This window comes from Meles meles, chromosome 15 (genome assembly GCF_922984935.1).
Source record: "Meles meles chromosome 15, mMelMel3.1 paternal haplotype, whole genome shotgun sequence".
Lineage (NCBI taxonomy): Eukaryota > Metazoa > Chordata > Mammalia > Carnivora > Mustelidae > Meles > Meles meles.
This window is the reverse complement of record NC_060080.1, coordinates 82,858,142-82,882,857: the sequence shown is the minus strand read 5'-3', so window position 1 is coordinate 82,882,857 and position 24,716 is coordinate 82,858,142. Positions and strand designations below refer to the sequence as shown.

The 24,716-nt window shown below is 42.4% G+C and overlaps 1 protein-coding gene across 8 annotated transcripts in view; it reads left to right on the top strand.

Annotated features, from left to right (window-relative positions):
• The window catches only part of NINL (ninein like), a 147,725-nt gene that overhangs the window by 52,325 nt on the left and 70,684 nt on the right, over positions 1-24,716 (top strand). For all 8 annotated transcript variants that reach the window (XM_045979352.1, XM_045979356.1, XM_045979354.1 and 5 more), the window contains exon 2: positions 15,618-15,811. In XM_045979352.1, the coding sequence (XP_045835308.1) occupies positions 15,629-15,811 (183 nt within the window). In that variant the 5' untranslated portion in view covers positions 15,618-15,628. The remainder of the gene's footprint in view (positions 1-15,617; positions 15,812-24,716) is intronic.

Genomic DNA, 24,716 nt, shown 5'->3' with positions numbered 1-24,716 from the left:
TTCGTGGGGAGAAGGGAGGGAAAAATGAAACAAAATGGGACTGGGGAGGGAGATAAACCATAGAGATGCTTAATCTCAGGAGACAAACTGAGGGTTGCTAGAGGGGGTGGGATGGGGTAGAGGGATAATGGACATTGGGTAGGGTATGCACTATTGTGAGTGCTATGAATTGTTTAAGACCGATTATTCATAGACCTGTGCCCCTGAGGCAAATAATACATTATGTGTTAATTTAAAAAAAAAAAAAAAGAGAGAGAGAGAAAAGCAGGATGTTGTGTTATTTTTCCTAGGGCTGTTTTCCCTTTTCCTAGGGCCGCTGTACAAATGACCACAAACTATGTGGCTTAAAACAACATGAAGTCATTCTCTTACAGTTACAGAAGTCAGAGGTCCAGAAGGTATTGACAAGGTCACTCTCTCTGCAGTTTCTAGGGCTACATTAGTCCAGTCTTTCCCTCTGTGGTCACATTACCTCCTCTTCTTCCAAAACTCCTCTTCCTGTCTCTAAAGACACATGTGATTGCATTAAGTGTCACCTAGATAATTTAAGATAAGTTCATTTGGGGTCTCTAGCTATAGCCCTGGCACAAATATAAGTCTGTGTGGCTATAAAAAATCTTTAGAACTGAGAAGCTATTGGTCAAAGGGTGCAAAGTTGTTATGTAAGATGAGTAGGCCTGCAGATATAATATATACCATGATAACTATAGCTGTAATAAAACTGTTTAGAATAGTGGAAATTTGCCAAGAGAATAGGTTTCAGGTGCTAATATCACACATAAAATGGTAACTCTGAGGAGAAGGTATGTTAAGTCGTCATATGTTCTTTAATATAGATATGATTTTATGTATAATTTCCATTAAAAACTTAAAAATCTCTCCATCTGAAAGGGGAACCCTCCTACACTGTTGGTGGGAATGCAAGCTGGTGCAACCACTCTGGAAAACAGCATGGAGGTTCCTCAAAAAGTTGAAAATAGAGCTACCCTATGACCCAGCAATCACACTACTGGGTTTTTACTACAAAGATACAAATGTAGTGATCTGAAAGGGCATGTGCACCTGAATGTTTATAGCAGCAATGTCTGCAATAACCAAACTATGGAAAGAACCTAGATGTCCATCAACAGATGAATGGATAAAGAAGATGTGACACACACACACACACACACACACACACACACACACACAGGAATACTATGCAGCCATCAAAAGAAATGAAATCTTGCCATTTGCGATGACGTTGATAGAACTAGAGGGATTATACTTAGTGAAATAAGTCAATCGGAGAAAGACAACTATCATATGATCTCCCTGATATGAGGAAGTGGAGAGGCAACGTGGGGGGTTTGGGGGGTAGGAAAAGAATAAATGAAACAAGATGGAATTGGGAGGGAGACAAACCATATGACACTCTTAATCTCACAAAACAAAATGAGGGTTGCCGGGGTTAAGGGGCTAGGGAGAGGGTGGTGGGGTTATGGACATTGTGGGAGCGAGGTATGTGCTATGGTGACTGCTGTGAAATGTGCAACCCTGGCGATTCACAGACCTGTACCCCTGGGGCTAATAATACATTATATGTGTATTTAAAAAAATTATTTAAAAAAATCTCCTCATCTGTCATCATGGAATACCCATTTACCAGATTATCTACGTATAGTTTACTTTGAAAGTTGTGGACAACTACCTGGTTTGTGTAGGAGTACAGGTGTATATGCAGCCCCAGGCTCATGCGTTTGTGTAGCGGCAGAGATGCCGGTGTTTATTCGGTACCTGCCATGTGCCAGACACTGGACTCAGTACTTGACACGTTAACAAGTTTAGCAATAACTTTAATGTTCACAGTCTCCAAATGACATATGGAAGCACAGAGAGGTGAAGTAACTTGTTCAAGGCCACAGAGCTGGAAAGTGCCCATAGTACAACTGGAGACTGACGCTAGTCTGCCATCACTGTGTGCCATAGTCTCTTCTTTAGGAGACCCCAGAAAAATAGGAGTTTTTTTGACAGTTCTAAATTTTTTTTTTAAGATTTTTTTTATTTGAGAGAGAGGGCACGAGTGGGGGTAGGGGCAGGGAAGAGGAAAGGCAGGCTCCCCGCTGAACGCAGGGAGCCCAGTACTGGGCTCCATCCCAGGACCATTACCTGAGCTGAAGGCAGATGCTTAACTGACTGAGCCAACGAGGGGCCCCTGGATAGTTGTAGAATTTGATATCCTTACAGTTTTTAATGTATCTGCTTTGTAGGAAATATTTGTAGCAAATATTAAATGAAGTATTTGGTTATTTTTACATTGTTGGAACTGGAAAATCCCTTTGATAAAAAAAGGTAGTTTCTTCACCCTTATTGCTGAGATATTTTGGACCCAAGTAGGCAAAGTAAATACACAGTATAAATTTTGAAAAATAAGAAAAAGCCATGAAAAGAATTAACGCTGAAATTACTCCTAAAAGCTTAGAACTGCCGAAGTATGAAGGTTGATTAAAAAGTGCAAGGCTGTTTTAAAGTGGCGCTGAGGTCTGCTCCACTGGAACCCAAGGACAGGCTTTAATATTTTATCAGGATTGTAACATCTTTCCGGATAAAGAATGAACCCATCTAGAATGGCCGCCCTTGGTCCCATTCATTCTGAGAGAGCAGGTTTTTACGGAGGGCTTTGTTTGGAATTATTTCCTGTTGCAACACAATCCTCTGGACCCTCAAAGATCAGCAAACCTAGCTACTGCTGGGAGACCACCATTCTCCTCTCTATCCTCAATACTCGGTGAGTTTCTAGGAGCACAGATTAAATTCCCTCATCTCTGTGTATCAATTAAATGCAAACCAACACCTTGCTGTGTTGGCCTCCAGAGGGCTGCGTTGTCCTGCAAAGTGCGGGCCAGGGACATCTGTCTCAGGGCCAATATCTGGTTTGTATCGGAGCAGGTTTTTCTTCCCCAGGTAAAAACAGCATTTTGTTTCACCTGGTAGCAAAGTTTATGCTCATATTTTGAATTAAGCTTTATAGCTTGAGAATAATTGAGATTCTACTGATTCCAATTTCAGAAGAATAAAACCTTGAGAAGCCAGGTGTTCCTCATTATCTGGAATATTGTCCCCAGTCCTGTAGTCAAGCTACTGAACGGGACCAGGTTTTCAGGTGGTTTTGCTGTGCAAACATTTTATGCGTATGTGGAATGCAAAGGAAGATTAATTCCATTTAGGTGAAGAAGAAACTGAAGAGGCCCTTGAACCCTGGGGACTGTTTATTATTTATAACAACCACTCTGCTGTGAGGCCTGTACTTCACAAGTGAGTAGGGGAGCAAGCAGGGCACCATGGGTGGGCGGTCCTGGACAGATGAGTCCTGGGGGACCATGGCAGGGTCTGCTTGAGCAGGCAAAGAAGTCTGTCCCTGTGTTTCTTTCCTCCTTCCCCAGGAGTCTGTGGAAGGATTACAGGGGAAGGGCTGTTCTGGCTCCTGGCCTTACACAGAGAGGACTTAGGAAGTGTAAACAGAAGATTCCCCTAACTTCTGTGCTGTAGGGCCCCTGCTGGGCAGGGGTGGGATTAGGGCTGCTTCTTATCCCCTGTAATTTAGGTTGATGGCTCAGGGAGGGAGGGAAGGACTGAGGAAGAGGCAGTTTTTCAGTGAGGCATTTCTTTTTCTTTTTTTTTTTTTTTGTTTATTTGTTTATTTACAGCATAACAGTGTTCATTGTTTTGGCATCACACCCAGTGCTCCATGCAGTACATGCCCTCCCTATTACCCACCACCTGGTTCCTCAACCTCCCACCCCTCTGCCCCTTCAAAACCCTCTGGTTGTTTTTCAGAGTCCATAGTCTCTCATGGTTCATCTCCCCTTCCAGTTTCCCTCAACTCCCTCTCCCCTCCATCTCCCCATGTCCTCCATGTTATTTGTTATGCTCCACAAATAAGTGAGACCATATGATACTTGACTCTCTCTGCTTGACTTATTTTGCTCAGCATAATCTCTTCCAGTCCCGTCCATGTTGCTACAAAAGTTGGGTATTCATCCTTTCTGATGGAGGCATAATACTCCATTGTGTATATGGCCCACATCTTCCTTATCCATTCATCCGTTGAAGGGCATCTTGGTTCTTTCCACAGTTTGGCGACCGTAGCCATTGCTGCAATAAACATTGGGGTACAGATGGCCCTTCTTTTCACTACATCTGTATCTTTGGGGTAAATACCCAGCAGTACAATTGCAGGGTCATAGGGAAGCTCTATTCTTAATTTCTTCAGGAGTCTCCACACTGTTCTCCAAAGTGGCTGCACTAACTTGCATTCCCACCAACAGTGGAAGAGGGTTCCCCTTTCTCCACATCCTCTCCAACACACGTTGTTTCCTGTCTTGCTAATTTTGGCCATTCTAACTGGTGTCAGGTGGTATCTCAATGTGGTTTTAATTTGAATCTCCCTGATGGCTAGTGATGATGAACATTTTTTCATGTGTCTGATAGCCATTTGTATGTCTTCGTTGGAGAAGTGTCTGTTCATATCTTCTGCCCATTTTTGGATATGATTCTCTGTTCTGTGTGTGTTGACTTTGAGAAGTTCTTTATAGATCCTGAATATCAACCTTTTGTCTGTACTGTCATTTGCAAATATCTTCTCCCATTCCGTGGGTTGCCTTTTTGTTTTGTTGACTGTTTCCTTTGCTGTGCAGAAGCTTTTGATCTTGATGAAGTCCCAAAAGTTCATTTTTGCTTTTGTTTCCTTGGCCTTTGGAGACATATCTTGAAAGAAGTTGCTGTGGCTGATATCGAAGAGGTTACTGCCTATGTTCTCCTCTAGGATTCTGATAGATTCCCGTCTCACGTTGAGGTCTTTTATCCATTTTGAGTTTATCTTTGTGTACGGTGTAAGAGAATGGTCGAGTTTCATTCTTCTACATATCGCTGTCCAGTTTTCCCAGCACCATTTATTGAAGAGACTGTCTTTTTTCCATTGAATATTTTTTCCTGTTTTGTCGAAGATTATTTCACCATAGAGTTGAAGGTCCATATCTGGGCTCTCTCCACTCTGTTCCACTGGTCTATGTGTCTGTTTTTATGCCAGTACCACACTGTCTTGGTGATCAGTGAGGCATTTCTAGAAATAGAATTTGAGCAGCATGAAAACTGGGAACCTGGTAACCTTGGTGTGGGAACCAAAATTCTAATGCTGTTAGTGGTGAAATTATAAGGATCATTAAGGCTTAGCCACTGTTTCTGTGTATGTAGCCCCTGTCATTTTCTATCACTGTCCCCTCAGCAGCAGCAAAGCAAAAGGTGGGAAGGGAAATTGCCCACCAGGAGTAGAAGTGTTTGACTCCAGTCTGGAGCTCTGTCGTATGGGGGCCGGTGGAAGGCTGCTCTGGGCGGTAAATAGGGCAGAGCCTCCCGTGGTCACCACACCTGTCCTGCTATGGCTGTGCCTTCCCACCTCTTCCACTCCCTCTGCCACAGTCCAGGGCTGTTACTCGGATGGCACTTCCACCTTGAGGCTTCCCTGCCACCCCTGCCTGACGGCCACACCCAAATGTGGCCATGTGCTAGTTTGGCTTTAGAGAGAGGTTCATGTTTTCTTGGTTTGTACTTACTTACTTTTTAATGGACTTAATCCTTGTTTTTTTCCAGATGCTCTATCAGCTCTGTGAGAAACCTACCCATTTGTTGTTTTCCGGCTGGTCACACACACGCAAGACCCCATGGGTTGCTCTTGTTGTTGGTTTTGTGTGGGTTGCCCTCTGGCCCTGCCCCAGGACGGCTCTTCCAGGAGTCTTTGTCACATGCATGGGAGCCAGATCCGAGATCCTGCCTCTCCCTCTTTCTCATTTTGCTGAAGTACATGTCATTATCTTCCAGAGGAGGTTGAAAGTGGTCTTGACTTGGGATGTCAGGGCCTGGTTTCACGAGAGCTCTTGGTCTTGCTGCCAACAGCACATGCTGGTTCTGCTGCCCAGGGCTGTGAGTGTGGGAGTGTTCTTTCTTTCTTTCTTTTTTAAAGATTTTATTTATTTATTTGACAGACAGAGATCACAAGTAGGTAGAGAGGCAGGCAGAGAGAGAGGAGGAAGCAGGCTCCCCACCGAGTATAGAGCCCGATGTTGGGCGTGAACCCAGGACCCTAAGATCATGACACGAGCTGAAGGCAGAGGCTCTAACCCACTGAGTCACCCAGGTGCCCATGGGAGTGTTCTTTCTTATCTGGACGCTTTGAGGACTTGTTGGTTGGTTGGTTGTTTGGTTGGTTCAGAAATTTCACGAGGATTTACTTAGGTGGCCTCAACTTTTATTTTATTGCTTTGAAAATAAAATATGGAGAAAAGAAAAGGATTTACTTAGGTGTGAGGTTTTATTTGTTGTCCTACATGATGGGAGTTAGCTATCTGTCTACTTGGAAAGTTCTTATATTATTCCTGTAATTCGCCTTCCCTTCAGCTGGTTCCCTTTCCTGGACTTTTAGAGGATGCCTGGAGCTTTGGGATTGATATTTGCTGTTGTTATGAAAGAGAAAATCCAGATAAAAGTGCTATAGAACAGAGCCAGGCAATTTCAGAAAGTAAGCCACCAAATTTTGAATTATTTTCTTTGTAAAAACATTTTACTTTTAAATTTTAAATGTAAAAAGTACATAATATAAAATTTATGCACTTAATCATTTTAAAAATGTATAGTTCAGCAGTGTTAACTATATTCACACATAGAGTCACACAGCTGGAGAACTTTTTCTTCTTGTGACTCTGAACTCTATATCCACAGAACAGCTCTTCCCCCCACCACCCCTACCAGCCCTTGACAACCACCACTCTACTTTCTGTCTCTGTGATTTGACTAAGCATGTATGTAAGTGGAATCACACAGTATTTGTCCTTTTGTGACTGGCAGAGTTCATTCGATATCCTCAGGGTCCAGCCATGTTGTAGTGTGTGACAGGTTTCTTTCTTTTGAAGGCTGAATAATATTCCATTGTATGGATGTTTCTGTGCTCTTCTGTCAATGGACATTTGGGCCCTTCCACCTCTTGGCTGTTGTGGATAATGCTGCGGTGAACATGGGTAAGCAAGTATCTCTAAGATCTTGCTTTCAGTTCCTTTGGGTATATACCTGGGAGTGGAATTGCTGAATCATACGGGTTTTAGTGTTTTAGAGTTTTGAGTACTCTCATACAGTTTTCCAGAGTGGCGGTATCATTTTACATGCTCACCAACATTGCTGTGTATTGTTCCAATTTCTCCACATCCTCACCAACGCTTGTTTTCTGTTTTGTTCTTTTACAGTGGCCATCCTAATAGATGTGACATAGTATGTCATTGCATTTTTCTCACGATGAGAGATGTTGAGCTTTTGCATGTGGTTGGCCATTTGTCAGCCATTTGTATATCGTCTTTGGAGAAATATCTCTTCAAGACCATTGCCCATTTTTAAATGGGGTCACTTATTTTTTGTTATTGAATTGTAGGAATTCTTTATATGTTCTAGTTACTAACCTTCTATCAGATATGGTTGAGAATTATTTTCTCCCATTCACTTTATAAACTGTCTTTCACTCTGTTGACTTTTTCCTTCAATGTACAGAAGTTTGATATAGTACCATCTGCCTATTTTTGCTTTTGTTGCCTGTGCTTTTGTAAGAAACCATTCCCAAATCTAACATCATGAAATTTTTCCTCTGTGTTTTCTTTTTAGAGTTTTATAGTTGTAGATCTTAATTTAGATCTTGAATCTATTGTCAGTTTTTTGTGTATAGTATAAGGTAAGGGTCAAAATTCATTCTTTTGCATGTGGATATCCAGTTTTTGCAACTATTTATAGAAGAGATGGCCTTTTCCTTGTCATATGGTCTCATCTCCTTACTGTTTATTTATTTATGTAAAGATTTTATTTATTTATGTATTTGAGAGAGAACAAGTGGGGAGGAGAGGGAGGAGCAGGCTTCCCGCTGAGCAGGGATCCTGATGCAAGGCTTGATTCCAGGACCCCAAGATCATTACCGAAGCCAAAGGCAGATGCTTAACTGATTCAGCCACCTAGTCGCCCTTCCTTCCTATTTAGATATACTTTATGGAAGATTTCCTTCTGTATCTTCCAGTCTTGCCACTGTATTTTTTTTACAACTATAATATGTCAGTGTCCCAGAAACCTCCCTTGGTGTCCTTATCATTCCTCTGTCTAGCACTCTCGTTTCTTTGATAACTTTAAATGATTTTCCTTTATCTCCTTCTGGATATTCATTTCTCTTTCTGTGTGTTGGGGGGTGGGGTAAGGCTTGTGCACTTCTTGGGTCTCCCCTCCTGCAAACATCACCTCCCCATTCACTACCTCCAGATTCTAGCAAATGAGGGGTGTGTGTGTGAACATCAGAATTTTGAGGCCCCCATTCAGGTTTCTCTACTACTTCTGTCATTCTGTGATCTTGTCACACTAGCCCTTTCCTGAGACACCTAAATGCAGGGGAAGACATGCAACTCTTCATGACCCTGCACTGGCAGGCTAGACCTATGCCTGGGCCATGCTTTCCAGCTGAAGGTGGCTTTGCAGTTCTTCCAAGCCTTCCTGGCCAGTGTTGCCTTCTGTTCCACCACTGAGGTTTGTTATGTGGTATTGCAGAAGCTGCAGAAAGACTCCTCCCACATCTTGGAATGAGAGGAGGGCAAATTCCACAGGGTGTACAGGAACAGAGGCAGTGCCTCCTTTTCCCCTTTGTTTTGAAAACAGGGCTGGACATCATCCTTGGTGGGGGGTTAGGGAATGTCTTAACAGATTGTGACTGAAAGATCTTTTTTGCCTGACTGGTAGAGCTGCTGTGCCTGCATCACACCATTTGCCTCTCCCCGCCTGGCCGGTAGATGAAGCACCTGCTCTCTTGGGGTCGTGGCTCAGATTCACAGGGATGAGGGAAAGAAGAGGAAAGGAATGTTTCTGAATAGCCGGGAACTCAACTGTGCATTGAGCAGAACAAAGTGTAACCCAGGTGACATGGGGGGTTGAGTGTGTGAGCCCCTCCCCTGTGTCCACCCATTCGTGGAGGCATGTGGACAGACCAGTAAGTTCTCTCACCAGGAGGGCTAGCTTGTCATTGCTCCTGGGAGGACTCCTCTGAGCCCTTTACCCTTCAGCCCCCACATCTGAGTTCTGCCCAATCCTGGAATCCTGGGGCAGGAGATCAGACAGGGAAGCTACAGGTTTGACAGGTCCAGTGTGATGTGGGAACACATGCGGGTTTGCTGGGCCTTGATTTCCCTGGTATCTCCTCTGTGTCAGTCCAGGTACTGGGAAGGTTCTTAAGCTTACCTGGCCTCCTGGGAAATGCCCCATCACCTGGGTGAATGCTCTAGAGCGTGCTCCCTTCTCTCCCCCTGCTTTGTACCCCCTCCTAGGCCTGACCTGTACTGAAGGAGCCTAGGATACGGCAACCCTGAGATCAAGTGGACCCATAATGCTGGTGACCTCCCCTTTGAGATTGCTAAATTGCAGCATCCTGTATTGCTCTTGCTTAAATGGGCTCATCAGAGAATGTCTAGCATAAAAGGGCAAACCTAAAACATTTCAGGCATTTGATAGGGTGCACAACAGACCTGCACTGAGGTCAGCTCTGGGAATGGAGGAGGTGCTGCTGGAGCCCTTCTTGAGTGCCTGTCTGTCTGCCTTGTGGCCTGGAGGGCAGATGGGATGTGGACCTTGGGAGGACTATGCCAGTCACTCCCTCCTGCTCATGTATCACTGGATGGCAACCTGGTGGCATGTGCATTTGGCCTGTTTCCCATTTACATTTTCTTGATTTTCCTCTGACCCCTTAGCTAATGCCCTGCTTTGCCCTCACTGCCCTTTATTGTTACTGATGTGTTTTTCCTCAGAAGATATGTGGCCTCTCAGAAGGGTTCTCTAGAAGCTGTTTCATAACCTGGCATGTGGGGGAGACCCAAAAGCCTACCAGACACTGCACCAGCCTCGCTGTAGACAGAGGGGACTGTTCTACTTCCCTGAAATGTGCTTCTGGCACTCAGCCTTCTGTGAGGGCTTGGTCCCTGTTTTCAGGACCTGAATCCATTAGTGTTTTACTGAGGGCAGGTTTTCTTTGCATTCTCACCCCATAGGCTCATTGTGAGTACACTGGATGTTCTGCTGTGAGCTGACGAAGCTGGGGCCTGATGCCTTGGGAGCAGGGGCTGTTGGAAGAGTTTATGCTGTTCTCCCCAGACCTGGGGCCCTGCTGGCCCGCTAAGTCTGTGGTCTTTTTAATTCTATGGAAGCTCCTCCCCACCCAGCCTCAAAAATGTGTATGTGTGCTCCCAAAGTAGATGAGGTAGAAGCAGCCTGGGCCTCCAGAGACAGCCCCAGACTTGCTGGGGCCTAGAGACCTTTGAAGATGAGCTGCAAACACAGCTCCTGTGGGTGATGAGGAAGGAGCTGCCACCCTTCTTTTTAAGTCTTATTGCCTCTCTGGTGCCTGCAGTCTTGGTACTTATTTTTTCTTTGTGCTGCTCCTTGTTTTAGCAAGGCTTTGGGATGTGGCGGGCAGTGGACCACCTTCTCACCAGGGGGAGACTCACCACCAGTGGGCCCTCCACACACGGCCTTTATTGTTACTGATGTGTTTTCACCTCCATGGGCAGCTAGGGAGCTTCCGCCCCCAGATCGAGACTCTCTTCCATTGTCTGTGTAGAAAGGGAAAGGTGCAACTCAATAGGAACTTAAATTCCTGTGGTGGAGGGACAGCCCAGCCACCCAGAGTGATGTGGATGCAGGACTTGCCTAGGATGTGGATGCCAGGACTATGGCTGGGAAAGGGACGTTTATTCTCTTCTTGTTCTGCCCCTGAGAAAACATCCAGGTTTGCCTTCTCTAGGGACACTCCTGCACTGCCCTGGGCATGCTCCACAGAGCATGGCTTCATTTAGTCCCTTCCGGACTCACAAAGATGCCCCATGGGGTGTTTGCTGAGGAAGGTTTTGTAAGAGATAACCCTGGAGATACCCTGTGTCTCTAAAACAGTCCTTGGGTAAGCTGTGTTACATCTCTGCACAGAAGAAGACAAGAGCATATAGTCATTTTTTTAAATGAAGAAGGCATGGAATAATCTCTCAGATGTTGTGTATTTTTTAAAAGTTGTAAAATAGGGGCACTTGGGTGGCTCAGTGGGTTAAATCCTCTGCCTTCAGCTCAGGTCATGCTCCCAGGGTCCTGGGATCGAGCCCCGCATCAGGCTCTCTGCTCAGCAGGGAGCCTGCTTCCTCCTCTCTCTCTGCCTGCCTCTCTGCCTACTTGTGATTTCTGTCAAATAAATTAAAAAATAATAATAAAAACAAAAAAATAAAAGTTGTAAAATAATACTGTATGGTGTATGGTGTTACACTTACATAGAAACATGCATGTCTATGTGTGTTACATATGTATACATGTCAGTGTGTCCATCCACCTTGTAGATTTGGGAATAATTTCAAACCTACACTCTGAGCAACGTTTACCTCTGGGAGTGGGGTTGGGCTTTTGTTTTGCTTTGTTTTTGTTTTTGTTTTCTTTATATACTTTTAATTGCTTGAATTGGTTATAACTAAAGGTAAAATAGAAGAAATGGAAGATTTTTCATGATTTGCAGAGGTGGTGGGGGAGGGGGGTATTGTTTGTAAGTAGGGCAACAGGGAGAGAGCTTGGGGTGGGGGGAGCATCCGGGAGATGTGGGTGTGGTAGGTTCTGTAGTCAGGGCTCCCTAGTCACTCCCTACCTTCCTCATCCCGATTCCTCTACCCTCTTTAACATACTGAATTTTGCCACTTGTCTTTCTTACTGTTATGTTCTCCTATCTGTTTACTTGTGGCTTATCAGAAACTAGCATTGGCAAATTGTATTGTATGTAGCTCACCACAGCTGGCTGTTGTCCACAGAAGGATGCAGCTCCCAACTCTGGGTGGGGACTCACCTTGGATGAGAAATTTGACGGATGTTGAGTTAGGAAGCTCATTTAGTTTTCTGATTTATCCTTCATGTTTTTACATGTATATCTGTGTTTCTCGATGCTGTCTCTAATCATCTCAAAGCAGTCTGGAATGGGAGCATGTAAGTGTTCCCAGGTCCAGCTCTCCTTGCCGTTTCTCTACTTCCCCGTGCTCCTGCTGAAGTGCCCATGTAATTTGATGACTGGATAGGGCAGGCTTGTTCTCCCTTTACTCCTGCACCCAACCTGAGGCCAGGAGCTGGTGTACTCATCCTCAGAGTAGATGCTGGCAGTCTTTACACCTGATCAGCAGGTGTTCAGTCAGTCAGGAGCTCAGGGGAGGCAGTTCACCTTTTAAGAACATGGTAAAACATCACAATGAAGATTCTATTCAAAGTGAGTTTTTTTTTTTTTACTGACATTCATTGATTCTTTGTTTTCGAGTAAGGTGATACTCTGGGCTTGGGGGATTGATGTGAACAGATTCCAGTCCCTCATACAGTTTTGTTTTGTTTTTTTTTTTTAATATTTTATTTATTAGATAGATATTTATTAGATAGAGATCACAAGTAGGCAGAGAGTCAGTCAGAGAGAGAAGGAAGCAGGCTCCCCTCTGAGCAGAGAGCCCGATGCGGGGCTCGATCCCAGGACCCTGAGATCTTGACCTGAGCCCAAGGCAGAGGCTTTAACCCACTGAGCCACCCAGGCGGCCCCTCATATAGTTTTTGTGCTGAGGAAGACTTCTCTACCCACATGGGTGATGGTGGTCAAATAGAGTCAACATTAAAAATTATATCTTTGGGGCACCTGGGTGGCTCAGTGGGTAAGGGTCTGACTCTTGATTTCTGCTCAGGTCATGATCTCAGGCTCTTGAGATCCAGCCCCGTATCAGCCTCCACTCTGGTTGTGGAGCCTGCTTAGGATTCTCTGTCTCCCCCTCCCCCTGTATCCTTCCCCACCCCCCACCACATGCTTGCTCTCTCTCTCTTAGGAAGAATTATATCTTTATTTAATTGGCATTTGTTGTGCTGTCTGTTATTAGAGATGTTGCTTCACTGTTTCATGTTTTTGAATTATTTGATTATTAATGAGCTTGATCAGTTTTCCATGCTTGTTTACTTATCATATTTCCTCTTTTCAGAGTTGTCCATTATCTGTGTCTGTGTCATATGCTGACCCACATGAAATCACTGTTGTTGTTGGTCAGAACAGTCCAGTATTGACAAGTTCATATGGTTCATCCTAATTCCTTTAGGACTTAAGTGTTTTTCATGATTGAGCAACATTTTTCTAGTTATGAAGTGTTTCACTTTCTGTAACAATTTTTCAGAAATATAAAAATGTAGAAAATGGAAATGTGTGATACCATAAAATCATCTCTTACCACTTTGGTGTAGTTTTTTCCTCCTTTCCTCCCTTCCTTCCTTCTGCCTTCTTCTCTTCTCGTCTCGTCTCCTGTTCTTCTCTCTTCTCTTCTCTTCTCTTGCCTTCCCTTCCTTCCTTCCTCCCACAGAATTGCCAAAGTCTCTTGATAGAACTGTTCTAGATATAAATGAATATGTGAACTGAATAGCATGTATACTAGCTATTATTATTATAAAGTTGTTTTTTTTTTTTTAAGATTTTTATTTATTTATTTGACAGAGAGAGAGATCACAAGTAGGCAGAGAGGCGGGCAGAGAGAGAGGAGGAAGCAGGCTCCCTGCGGAGCAGAGAGCCCGACGTGGGGCTCGATCCCAAGACCCTGAGATCATGACCTGAGCCGAAGGCAGCGGCTTAATCCACTGAGCCACCCAGGCGCCCCTATTATAAAGTTTTTATCCTGCCTTGATATTTTATCAACTGCACCTCCTATCCTGTTAAATATTCTTCAGAAATGTGCTTTTTTTTTTTTAAGATTTTTTTTATTTATTTGTCAGAGAGAGAGAGAGTACACACAAGCAGGCAGAGAGAGAGGAGGAAGCAGGCTCCCTGCCGAGCAAGGAGCCAGATGCAGGACTCGATCCCAGGACCCCAGGATCATGACCTGAGCCGAAGGCAGCGGCTCAACCAACCGAGCCACCCAGGCGTCCCCAAAAATGTGCTTTTTAAGCCCATGAATCTTCTGCCATATAATTATGCTGTAACTTAGCAAGCTATTTTCTTTCATTGGACATTTTATTTTCTTTTATTTATTTTCTTATATTTTCTTTTATGTCTTTGTCTGTAGCTCTGTTTCCCAAAGCTATAGGAATTTCTGTAAGGAATTTTATGTACATGAAATAATAGGTCAGATAATACAATTATTTAAAAATTTCTTGGTAAATGTGAAAAGTCTAGAATGTCTGGAAGACATTTACTTGTCACTTTCTCCAGCAACATGTGAGAGGCCCCTTCTTATGATATCCTCAGCTACCATTGGGGGGGTTTATTCTTGATAATTTGTCACTGACAAATAGTATCTTTGTTTTCATTTGGACATTTTTTGATGTGAACAGATATTAGAACTTTTTAGAAGTTATTAACCATATTTTTCTTCTTCTTCTTCTTCTTCTTCTTTTTTTTTTTTTAAGACTTTATTTATTTATTTGACAGACATAGATCACAAGTAGGCAGAGAGGCAAGCAGAGAGGCAAAGGCGGGAAACAGGCTCCCCGCTGAGCAGAGAGCCTGACGCGGGGCTCAATCCCAGGACCCTGGGATCATGACCCGAGCCGAAGGCAGAGTCTTTAACCCACTGAGCCACCCAGGCGCCCCTATTTTTCTTCTTTTGTGATTAATCAACATCTTCTATAAATTTTATTGGAGTTTCTAATTTTTTATTAAAAATTTGGTAAAATTTATTTACATTTTTCCTTTTTAGTATTTGTAACTGAATACTAATAAGGGAAAAAATACCATATTTGTGTATGTCTAGAGAGAAATTAGAGTATATATATACTTGCCAAAATATTCATAATTTTTTTGGATAATTTTAGCTCTCCATTTTACATTTACCTCTTTTTTCTGATTATTCTACAATAGATAATTTTTAAATTTCTTTTCTTTCTTTTTTTTTTAAGATTTTATTTATTTATTTGACAGAAAGAGACACAGCAGAGAGGAAACACAAGCAGGGGGAATGGGAGAGGGAGAAGCAGGCTTCCCACTGAGCAGAGAGCCTTATGCGGGGCTCGATCCCAGGACCCTGGAATCATGACCCGAGCCAAAGGCAGATGTTTAATGACTAAGCCACCTGGGTGCTCCCTAGATAATTTTTTTTTTTATTATTTCTTTAAAAAGATTTATTTATTTATTTAAAAGAGAGAGAGGGCGGGTGGAGGGGCAGAGGACAGGTAGACTCTCCATTGAGCAGGGAGCCTACCATGGGGCTTGATCCAAGGACCCTGAAATCATGACCTGAAATGAAATCAATAGTTGAACGCTTAACTGACTAAGCCACTAGGGCATCCCAATAATAGATATTTATTTTAAAGAACAAAGACATTCTGAGTTTTGTGAACAGGGACTGGCTCAGTGGTCACATGCTTCTGGCCTCTCCTACAGAGGCCCCACATAAAACTGAGAGCACCCTGGATGCCTTTTCCCATGTGCCCAGCCCATACCCACACCTGGGCCACCTTGCTGGGGCTCATCAGAGCAGTGAAAGAACGTGTGAGGTGTGGCAGTAAGAGTGTACTCTTGATTTTCTTTTTTCCCCTGGCATGTCCAGCTTGCTATGGGATGGATGAAGAAGAAGAGAACCACTATGTTTCACAGCTCAGGGAAGTCTACAGCAGCTGTGACACCACAGGGACAGGCTTTCTGGACCGGGAGGAACTGACCCAGCTCTGCCTCAAGCTGCATCTGGAAAAGCAGCTTCCCATCCTTCTGCAAACACTTCTTGGAAACGACCACTTTGCCAGGGTGGGTATTTGACTTCATTCTTATAAAGAAAAGCACAGAGTACTGTAGTTAACTGCAGGCATTTGAGAAATATCAGTGGACTAAAGACACACCAGAGTAGAGTTACTAGAAACTGGAACACCACTTTTCCTTCTGGGGACTCCTCCCTTGAAGCAAGAGTTTCCTTCAGATTACTTTTTTTTGAAAGCATAGTTACTTCCAGAGGTTTGGTTTGGTTTAGTATTTCCAGAAAGATGTTTGAGAGATTTTTGGGGTGTCAGGCGTGGGGTGGAAGGCTGTATGGGTGGGAGGCAGGTGGTTCACAAAAATACAAGGATCTGTGGGCAGATGACACACTGGGTGCCTTGAAGTGCCTTGAAGGCGGACTGTCCAGTAAAATGGCACAGCTTGCAATTCGTTCCAGAAGCTGGACAAAGCAAGTGCACACCACGGCTACAGGAACAAAAGATACCTATATTCAGAGGTGTCCTGTGATTTCATCTAGGCCAGATAGAAAGTACTCTATCTCTGCTCCTTTTCACTAGGAAATTGAAGATCATCCAGAACCGTGATCTAGAACCTAGACCACAACTTGCTTTCCTGACAGAAGTACTAAAAAGTACCTCCCACCTTGTCCCTACCGCTTAAATATGTCTAGATATTAACTTATGTCATAGAAATAGTGTTGGTCGTCTTAACTTTGAAGGAAGAGTTGTTGTTGTTTTTTTTCCGCCACAGAAATCAATGCAACTATTTTTATTTATCAAATGAGGAAAAAAATCTAGCCTGCAGATGTTCCTGAATTGGCTCTTGGACTAAAACAAAGGAAGAAAACCAAGAAAAAAAACCCTCACTGCTGGTACAGGGAGAAAGTCCAGATGAACTGTACCTCTTGTTACTTTCCAAAGCCTGTCAGAATAATGTTACTCCCTCCTAGGGAGCTCTGCCTCAATTAAGCTGACCACACCCATTCTGTTTCTTTTTACTTTATTCCTGCCTTTTGGTTTTTTGTGTTGCTGTTATTTTTTTTTAAGGACTTAAGAGTCAGGTGTATTTTTTTAAATATGTTTTTAAAGATTTTATTTATTTGAGAGAGAGAGCTAGAGAGAGAAAGAGAGCACACACAGAGAGGGAGAGAAAGAAGCAGACTACTCATGAGCAGGGAGCCTGACTTGGGACTCGATCCCAGGACCCCCAGGATCATGCTTAACTGACTGAGCCACCCAGGCGTCCCAGGTGTATTTTTTTTTTTTAAAGATTTTATTTATTTATTTGAGAGATGGAGATCACAAGCAGGTAGAGAGGCAGGCAGAGAGAGAGGAGGAAGCAGGCTCCCTGCTGAGCAGAAGGCCCAATGCGGGGCTCAATCCCAGGACTCTGGGATCATGACCTGAGGTGGAGGCAAAGGCTTTAACCTACTGAGCCACCCTGGCGGCCCCCAGGTGTATTTTTTTTAAGGATTTACTTATTCATTTGGGGGCTGGGGCGGGCAGAGGTAGAGGGAAGGAGAGTCAAGCGGACTCTCTGCTAAGCACAGAGCTAATGAAGGGTTTGAGGTCATCACCCTGAGATCAGGATCTGAGCTGAAACCAAGTGTCAGCCACTTAACTGACTGTAGCACCCAGGAGCCCCAAATCAGGTGTACTTTTTATAATGTTCAAACCTTATAAAACATATAATGTGAAAATCAGCACTCTGGTTATTCAAGCAGTATAAACAGATGATCTGGTTTTCTTGGTTATTTTTGATAGTTGAGAAAATTCAAAACCGAAAGAATACCTTTTTTCATATTCAGATGGCAGGTTCTGCTGATTGAACAAATCACATCATTCCCGAGCCTTATCCTGCTTTGTTTTGTATGTGCAGAAGTGATATAACATTTATTAATTTTTTTAATTGACATATAATGTATTATCTGTTTCAGGGGTACAGGTCCATGATTCATCAATCTTACACAATACACCGAACTCACCATGATACATATCCTCCCCAGTGTCCATCACCTTGCTACCCTATCCCCCTAAGCCCTCCCCTCCAGCAACCATAGTATAACATATAGAAATTTCAAATTGGGGCACCTGGATGGCTCAGTCGGCCAAGTATCTGCCTTTGGCTCAGCTCATGATCCCCGGACCCTGGAATTGAGTCTCACATCGGGCTCCCTTTTTCAGCGGGGAGTCTGCTTCTCCCTCTGCCTCTCCCCCAGGCTTGTACTCTCTCTTTCGCTTACTCTCTCTCTTTCTCAAATAAATGAATAAAATCTTTAAAAAAGAAGCATCAAATTATGATAGAAAGAAAAGTTTAGTAATGGAACATCAGTAAGGAGAAAAATCAAGTTAATTGAGATTTCTGGCCTCCCCCACATCACATGTATCCCATAAAGCAGTTCCTTTGAGTTATAATCCTTCTGGGAGGCTGGAAGTTTCTCCACACTTTTATGGGGAGGTATGTTAGAAGGAGAGACAAGACAGTCATAAGCAAAGACAGGAGCCTGACCTTTTCTGATGAACAGTGGCACACGGAAAAGCTCTGTGGGTGTTCATCCATCTTTGTGTCTGTCCCAACTCCATTCTCTTCCAGCCATGATTTCTGTTTCCAAAAAGCAAGTCAGGTGTTGGGTAAATCAAGAAATAGTTCTGCTTCCATTAGTGCTCTTGAGTCTGACCTGAAGTTGTCCCCGCTTCCGTCTCTGTAACATTTCAAGGGCAGTGCCCATACCACCTGATGCCTCTAGGGGCCTGTTCCACCCCACACTTTATACCATCTCCTCTGTGATAGTGCTCATGATGGGTTATTTCTGCTGCCAGAGTTTTTATTGTTCCTCTGCTTCATCCCACAGAAAGGACATAGCTCACAGAGCCACCACTTAGGTGAAACCTTCTATAGGTGTTTTAGGGGAAGCTGGTGTCAAGCCATAAATATCCAGGTAGTTGTCACCATTTTCTACAACAAAAACGAAATGGTGGAGATTTCAGGAGATTCAGAGAAAAATCAAGAGAAATCCTTTATCCAGGAAAATTGATTGGCTTTTCAGTTCAAGTTTCACACATCCATTGTTCTTATAGTAACTAACATATATGACATCATGTAAATGTTGGTCATTGATACTTCAATTCAGTTACAAAAATGAGGGACAATATTAATTTGAATTAACAAGATAATGTTTTAATTCGTTGAAGTATGCTCATTTTTAATTCCTATTTCCTGTTAAAGAAACATTATCAAGGTCTGGTTTCAGGCCAGAAGAAATTAATGTGGCCCAAGATTCCTGTGGAGTGTGGGAAATTCCCATGTGCATTTTATGTTATGTTCTCATGTTTCTTTATCAGTGGCAAGGATCTTACCTTTAGTATTTTAAATTTGGTTAGAAAGAGAATTTTACTCTCAAAAAATAATTATTTTTTAAATTGAAATATAGTTGACATACAATGTTACAGTAGTTTTAGGTGTATACCATATTGATTAGACAAGTATATATGTTATGCTATGCTCACCACAGGTGTAACTACTATCTGTCACCATATAGTACTACAACATCATCAATTATATTCTCTATGCTGTGCCTTTTATCCTCGTGAGTTACTCATTCCATGACTGGAAGCCTGTATCTCCCACTTTCCTTCAACATTTTGTCCATCCCCCTACTGCCTCTCCTTTGGCAACCATCAGTCAATTTGTTCTCTGTATTTATGAGTCTGTTTTTGATTTTTGTTTGTTTATTCATTTGTTTTATTTTTTAGATTCTATTTTTTAGATGACCATAAGTGAAATCCTATGGCATTTGTCTTTCTGTACTTACTTCACTTAGCATAATACCCTCTCGGTCCATCCATGTTGACACAGATGACAAGATCTCATCTTTTCTTATGACTGAGCAGTATTCCTTTGTATACATATATCACATTTTCCTTATCCATTTGTCTCTTGACAGACACTTGGGCTGCTTCTGTATCTTTGCTGTTGTAAATAATACTGCAATAAACATAGGGGTGCATATACTTGAAAAAAAATTCTTAACATAGTGTTACTGATAATAATTTTAAAGTTGAAAGTGATTGCCAATCACAGGGTCTAACCTCTATTTGTGATGAGTGAGTGTGACATTATACAGAGATGATGGTGTGTCCTTTTTGGTGAAGCACCTGAATATTGTGGGTTTGTTCTTCCCCCTTTCTTGAGCTATGAAGGAAGAAAACTCAGAAACACAAGAATAGTCAGAATAGTATCAGATAGGGGCACCTGGGTGGCTCAGTTGTTTAAGTATCTGCCTTTCGCTCAGATAATAATCCCAGAGTCCTAGGATGGAGCTCCATGGCAGGCTCCCTGCTCAGCAGGGGGTCTGTTTCTCCCTCTCCCTCTCCTCCCACCCCTCCCCCTGCTCATGTTCTCTCTCAATATTTCTGTCTCTCTCTCAAATAAATAAAATCTTTTTTTTAATTTTTTTTTTCAAAGATTTTATTTATTTATTTGGCAGAGAGAGATCACAAGCAGGCAGAGAGGCAGGCAGAGAGAGAGAGAGAGAGAGAGAGGGAAGCAGGCTCCCCGCCGAGCAGAGAGCCCGATGCGGGACTCGATCCCAGGACCCTGAGACCACGACCCAAGCCGAAGGCAGCGGCTTAACCCACTGAGCCACCCAGGCGCCCCAAATAAATAAAATCTTTAAGAAAAAACAATAGTATCAGGTAAAATGGCAACACACTTGGCCATCAGATCCCACTACTGTTTAGTGGTTGGAAGAAAATCAGATGATAAGTATTATCAAAGACACAAAAGAAATCAAAGATTAGATCAAGCAAAGTTGTCATTTCATTTTGCTTTCATATATTGAGCAAGTATTTTTTTTTAAAGATTTTATTTATTTATTTGTCGGAGAGAGCACAAGCAAGAGGAGTGGCAGGCAGAGAGAGAGGAGGAAGGAGGCTCCCCACTGAGCAGGGAGCCCCATGAGGGATTCGATCCCAGGATCCTGGGATCATGACCTGAGCCAAGGCAGACACTCAACTGACTGAGCCACCAGGTGTCCCTTCAACAGGTATTTTTGAGCACTTAATATGTGCTATGCAACATGCAGAAGCTAGGGACGTGATAATCAATGAAATATCATGTATATCTTCATATGAAATGAAATCTATGCAAGATATTCATTCTAGTATTGATTCAAATAGCAAAAGATTGGGAACAGCCTTTTAAATATGAGATTGGTTAAATAAATTCTGCTAGATCCATCTGATGAAATTTATGCAGTCCTAAAAAAGTATGAATAGGCTTCAGACATTCTGGTAGTAGCAGGTTAGCACACTCAGGCTGACCTTCCAGTGAGGAATAACGAAATCTGAACAAAATCATAAAAACAAAGATCTTGAAAATGGTAAAGAGGAAATAAGTCAGTGAAGAAATTACCGGTCTAAAAATCTATAAGTCACACACTGAGAGAGGTTCAGTCCAGCACACAAGACCCCATTATTGCTGAGAAACCGAAATTGATGTGGTCTTTGGGACTTGAGAGGACCAGGGAAATCTATGTCAAAACACAGATTAAGGGGTGCCTGGGTGGCTTAGTCAGTTAGGTGTGTGCCTTCAGCTGAGGCCATGATCCAGGGGTCCTGGGATCCAGCCCCACATTAGGCTCCCTGCTCACAGGAAGTCTGCTTCCTCCAGGGAAGAAAGGATTCTCACCCAAGGTAGAGAATATGATAAACTAGCCCCCAGTTTGAGGAAGGATCTGAAACAGCCCTTGTGCTTTTTGCTATCTGGGCTTGTTACCTCTCAGTGGTCTAGATAAACCTCATTTAGCTAAAGGTGGTCCTGCCCAGGTGGTGCCCTCAGGCATCTGGCAAAAGCAAACAAGTCTTCTCTTAAGAAGTGCCAGCATTTGAGGGAAATAAGTCAAGCAGAGAGAGTCAAGTATCATATGGTCTCACTTATTTGTGGAGCATAACAAAGAACTCGGTGGACATGGGGAGATGGAGAGGAGGGGGAGTTGAGGGAAACTGGAAGGGGAGATGAACCATGAGAGACTATGGACTCTGAAAAACAACCAGAGGGTTTTGAAGGGGCAGAGGGGTGGGAGGTTGAGGAACCAGGTGGTGGGTAATAGGGAGGGCACGTACTGCATGGAGCACTGGGTGTGGTGCAAAAACAATGAACACTGTTACACTGAAAATAAACAAATAAAAAAATAAATTAAAAAAAAAAAGAAGTGCCAGCATTCAAGATCTGTAATTATCCCCATCTAATAGTCAAATACAATAACCAGCATGCAATCAAGGATAACCAGCACACAAATAACACAGGATGAGCAAGAACCAGGAAAAACAACAGGCAGCAGAGGCAGACACACAGCTTGTAAGGTACTGGAATTACTGCAAACAAAATATAAAACAACTGTTGTGACTAACTGTGTTAGGAGTTTTTTTCAAAGCTTGAAAATACCTATAGGAAAGATGGAACTCTAAGAAATGATAAATCTGAACAAAGAACTGAATAAAACTTTTTAAGATTTTATTTATTTATTTGACAGACAGAGATCACAGGTAGGCAGAGAGGCAGGCAGAGAGAGAGAGGAGGAAACAGGCTCTCCGCAGAGCAGAGAGCCCGATGTGGGGCTCGATTCCAGGACCTCGGCTCACCAAATAAAACTTTTAGAACCAAATAGTGTGATGGCCAAAATCAAAACCTAATGCAAGAGTTTAACAGCTCTTTAAGCAAGCAAATTAGACACAGTCAAGGAGAGCATTCAGTAACTGGGATCATTCAGAATACAGCACCAAGATACAACAAAAGGTAAAGGTAGAATGAGAAGGTCCAACCTTCCAACATCCCTTTATTTGGAATCCCAGGAGGAAAGGAGTGAATGAGGTGGGGCATTATATGAATATATAATAGCTAAAAAAACCTTCCAGAACAGATTTGGGATCCCCAAAGCCCACTAAATTCCAAGGAGCATATTTACAAAGACATCTACACCTGCCCATATTATAGTGAAACTGAAAGTAAACATAGAGAAATCACTGGAAAAGCAGCCCGAGATGGTTGCACAGGATCTCTGCATTTTTTCCTATAACTGCATGTGAATCTATAGTTACCTCAAAATAATAAGTTTAATGATTTTTTAAAGCTGTCAGACAAAAAAAATGTATTTTATTTAGGTAATTATTAGGTAGATGGACTGCTGCCTTCTCAGATGTAACAGTACAAGCCAGAAACCAGTGGAGAGGTATTTCCAATGTGCTAAAAGAAAACATCTGGCAACCTGAATTCTATACTCAGCAAAAAGATCCTTTAAGAGTAAAAGTGAGGGGCACCTGGGTGGCTCAGTGAGTTAAAGCCTCTGCCTTTGGCTCAGGTCATGACCCCAAAGTCCTGGGATTGAGCCCTGCATCGGGCTCTCTGCTCGGCAGGGAGCCTGCTTCCTCCTCTCTCTCTCTGCCTGCCTCTGCCTACTTGTGATCTCTGTCTGTCAAATAAATAAAATCTTTTAAAAAAAGGGAGTAAAAGTGAAAGAATGCATCCATTAGAAGGGGAGTTCTGCTCAGTTATGAAAAGATACAGAGGCCAACACATCCAATAAATGTTTGTTGAGTACTATCGTTTGCCAGCAGTGTCCTCACATGCTAGTTGGGGAGACAAAAATAAGCAAATACACAAATAATCCATTGTCAGTTTACAATAATGTGTATCCCAGGCAAACAGCTACATTTAGTGCTGAGTGGCAGCAACAGAGGTTTTCTCATTCAAATTCTGTGCAGATTTGAGAAGCATGCTTGGACCTAAGCTCCACACAAGCATTTACTTGTGATATTTTGACCTGCGTAAGCCCTTCTGTTGACATCTTTCTGTGTGACTTTTATTGAAGCATCTATAGAGAACAGAGCACATATCAGAAGTGTACACTCAATAACTATCCTATACTGAGCACAGCTGGGTAGCCAGCATTCTGAATCCCTCCTCATGTTCCTTGCAGACCTTCTGTCATAAGGCCACCATTGTCCTGACACCAACACCACAGATTTGTTTTGCCTGTTTCTGATCTTTGCAGAATGGAAAAACACAGTACATGCTCAGTACATACTCTCTGACTTCCTTTACTCTGTATTATATCTGTGAAATACAGTTCATCTTGTTAGTGTTTTTTCCATCATCATTTCATTTTTTGACTATATCATAACTTACCCATTCCATTTGTGGACACCTTGGTCATTTTTACTATTTTTCTAATAAATTGTTTATCTGCTTGAAAAGTCTATCGAAAGTGAAATAAAAAAACATTTCAGATAATCAAACTAAAAAATTTAGCATCAGCATACTTAAGAAAAATGAAATTCTAAAACATGTACTTCAAATAGATGAAAACTATCCTAGACAGAAGGTCAGAAATACAAGAACAAATGAAAAACAAAGCAGTAAATATTTGGATAATTATTAATGAACATTGATTATATAAAAAATTATTTTGTGGGGGTTTAAAATGGAGCAAGTTCAAATATATGGCAACTCATAAGAAAGGCATGAAAGTCAGACTCTAGTAGATGAAAGTGTTACATCGGCTTCATATTGTCATGGAAGAGGGTAAAAGTAAAAGTTACTACAGTAAACTTTGATAAGCTGAGGATTTGTGTTGTAATTTTTAGGATAAATGGTCAGAGAAAGGAAATAGACTATATAACTTCTAACTTAATAAAGGGAAAATGAAGTACTAAAAAAATAAGTCAGTAAATCCTAAGAGAGGGAACCAGGGAGAAAACACAAGCAGATCAGATTGAAAACACACAATAGAATAGTAGATTTAAATCCAAATATATCAGTAATTATATTAAATGTAAATAGACTAAATAGTTATAAAGATAAAAAAGATTTTATAAATGACACCTGAAATATATGGATATAAAAAATTGACATTAAAATTTGATAAAAAGATATATCATGT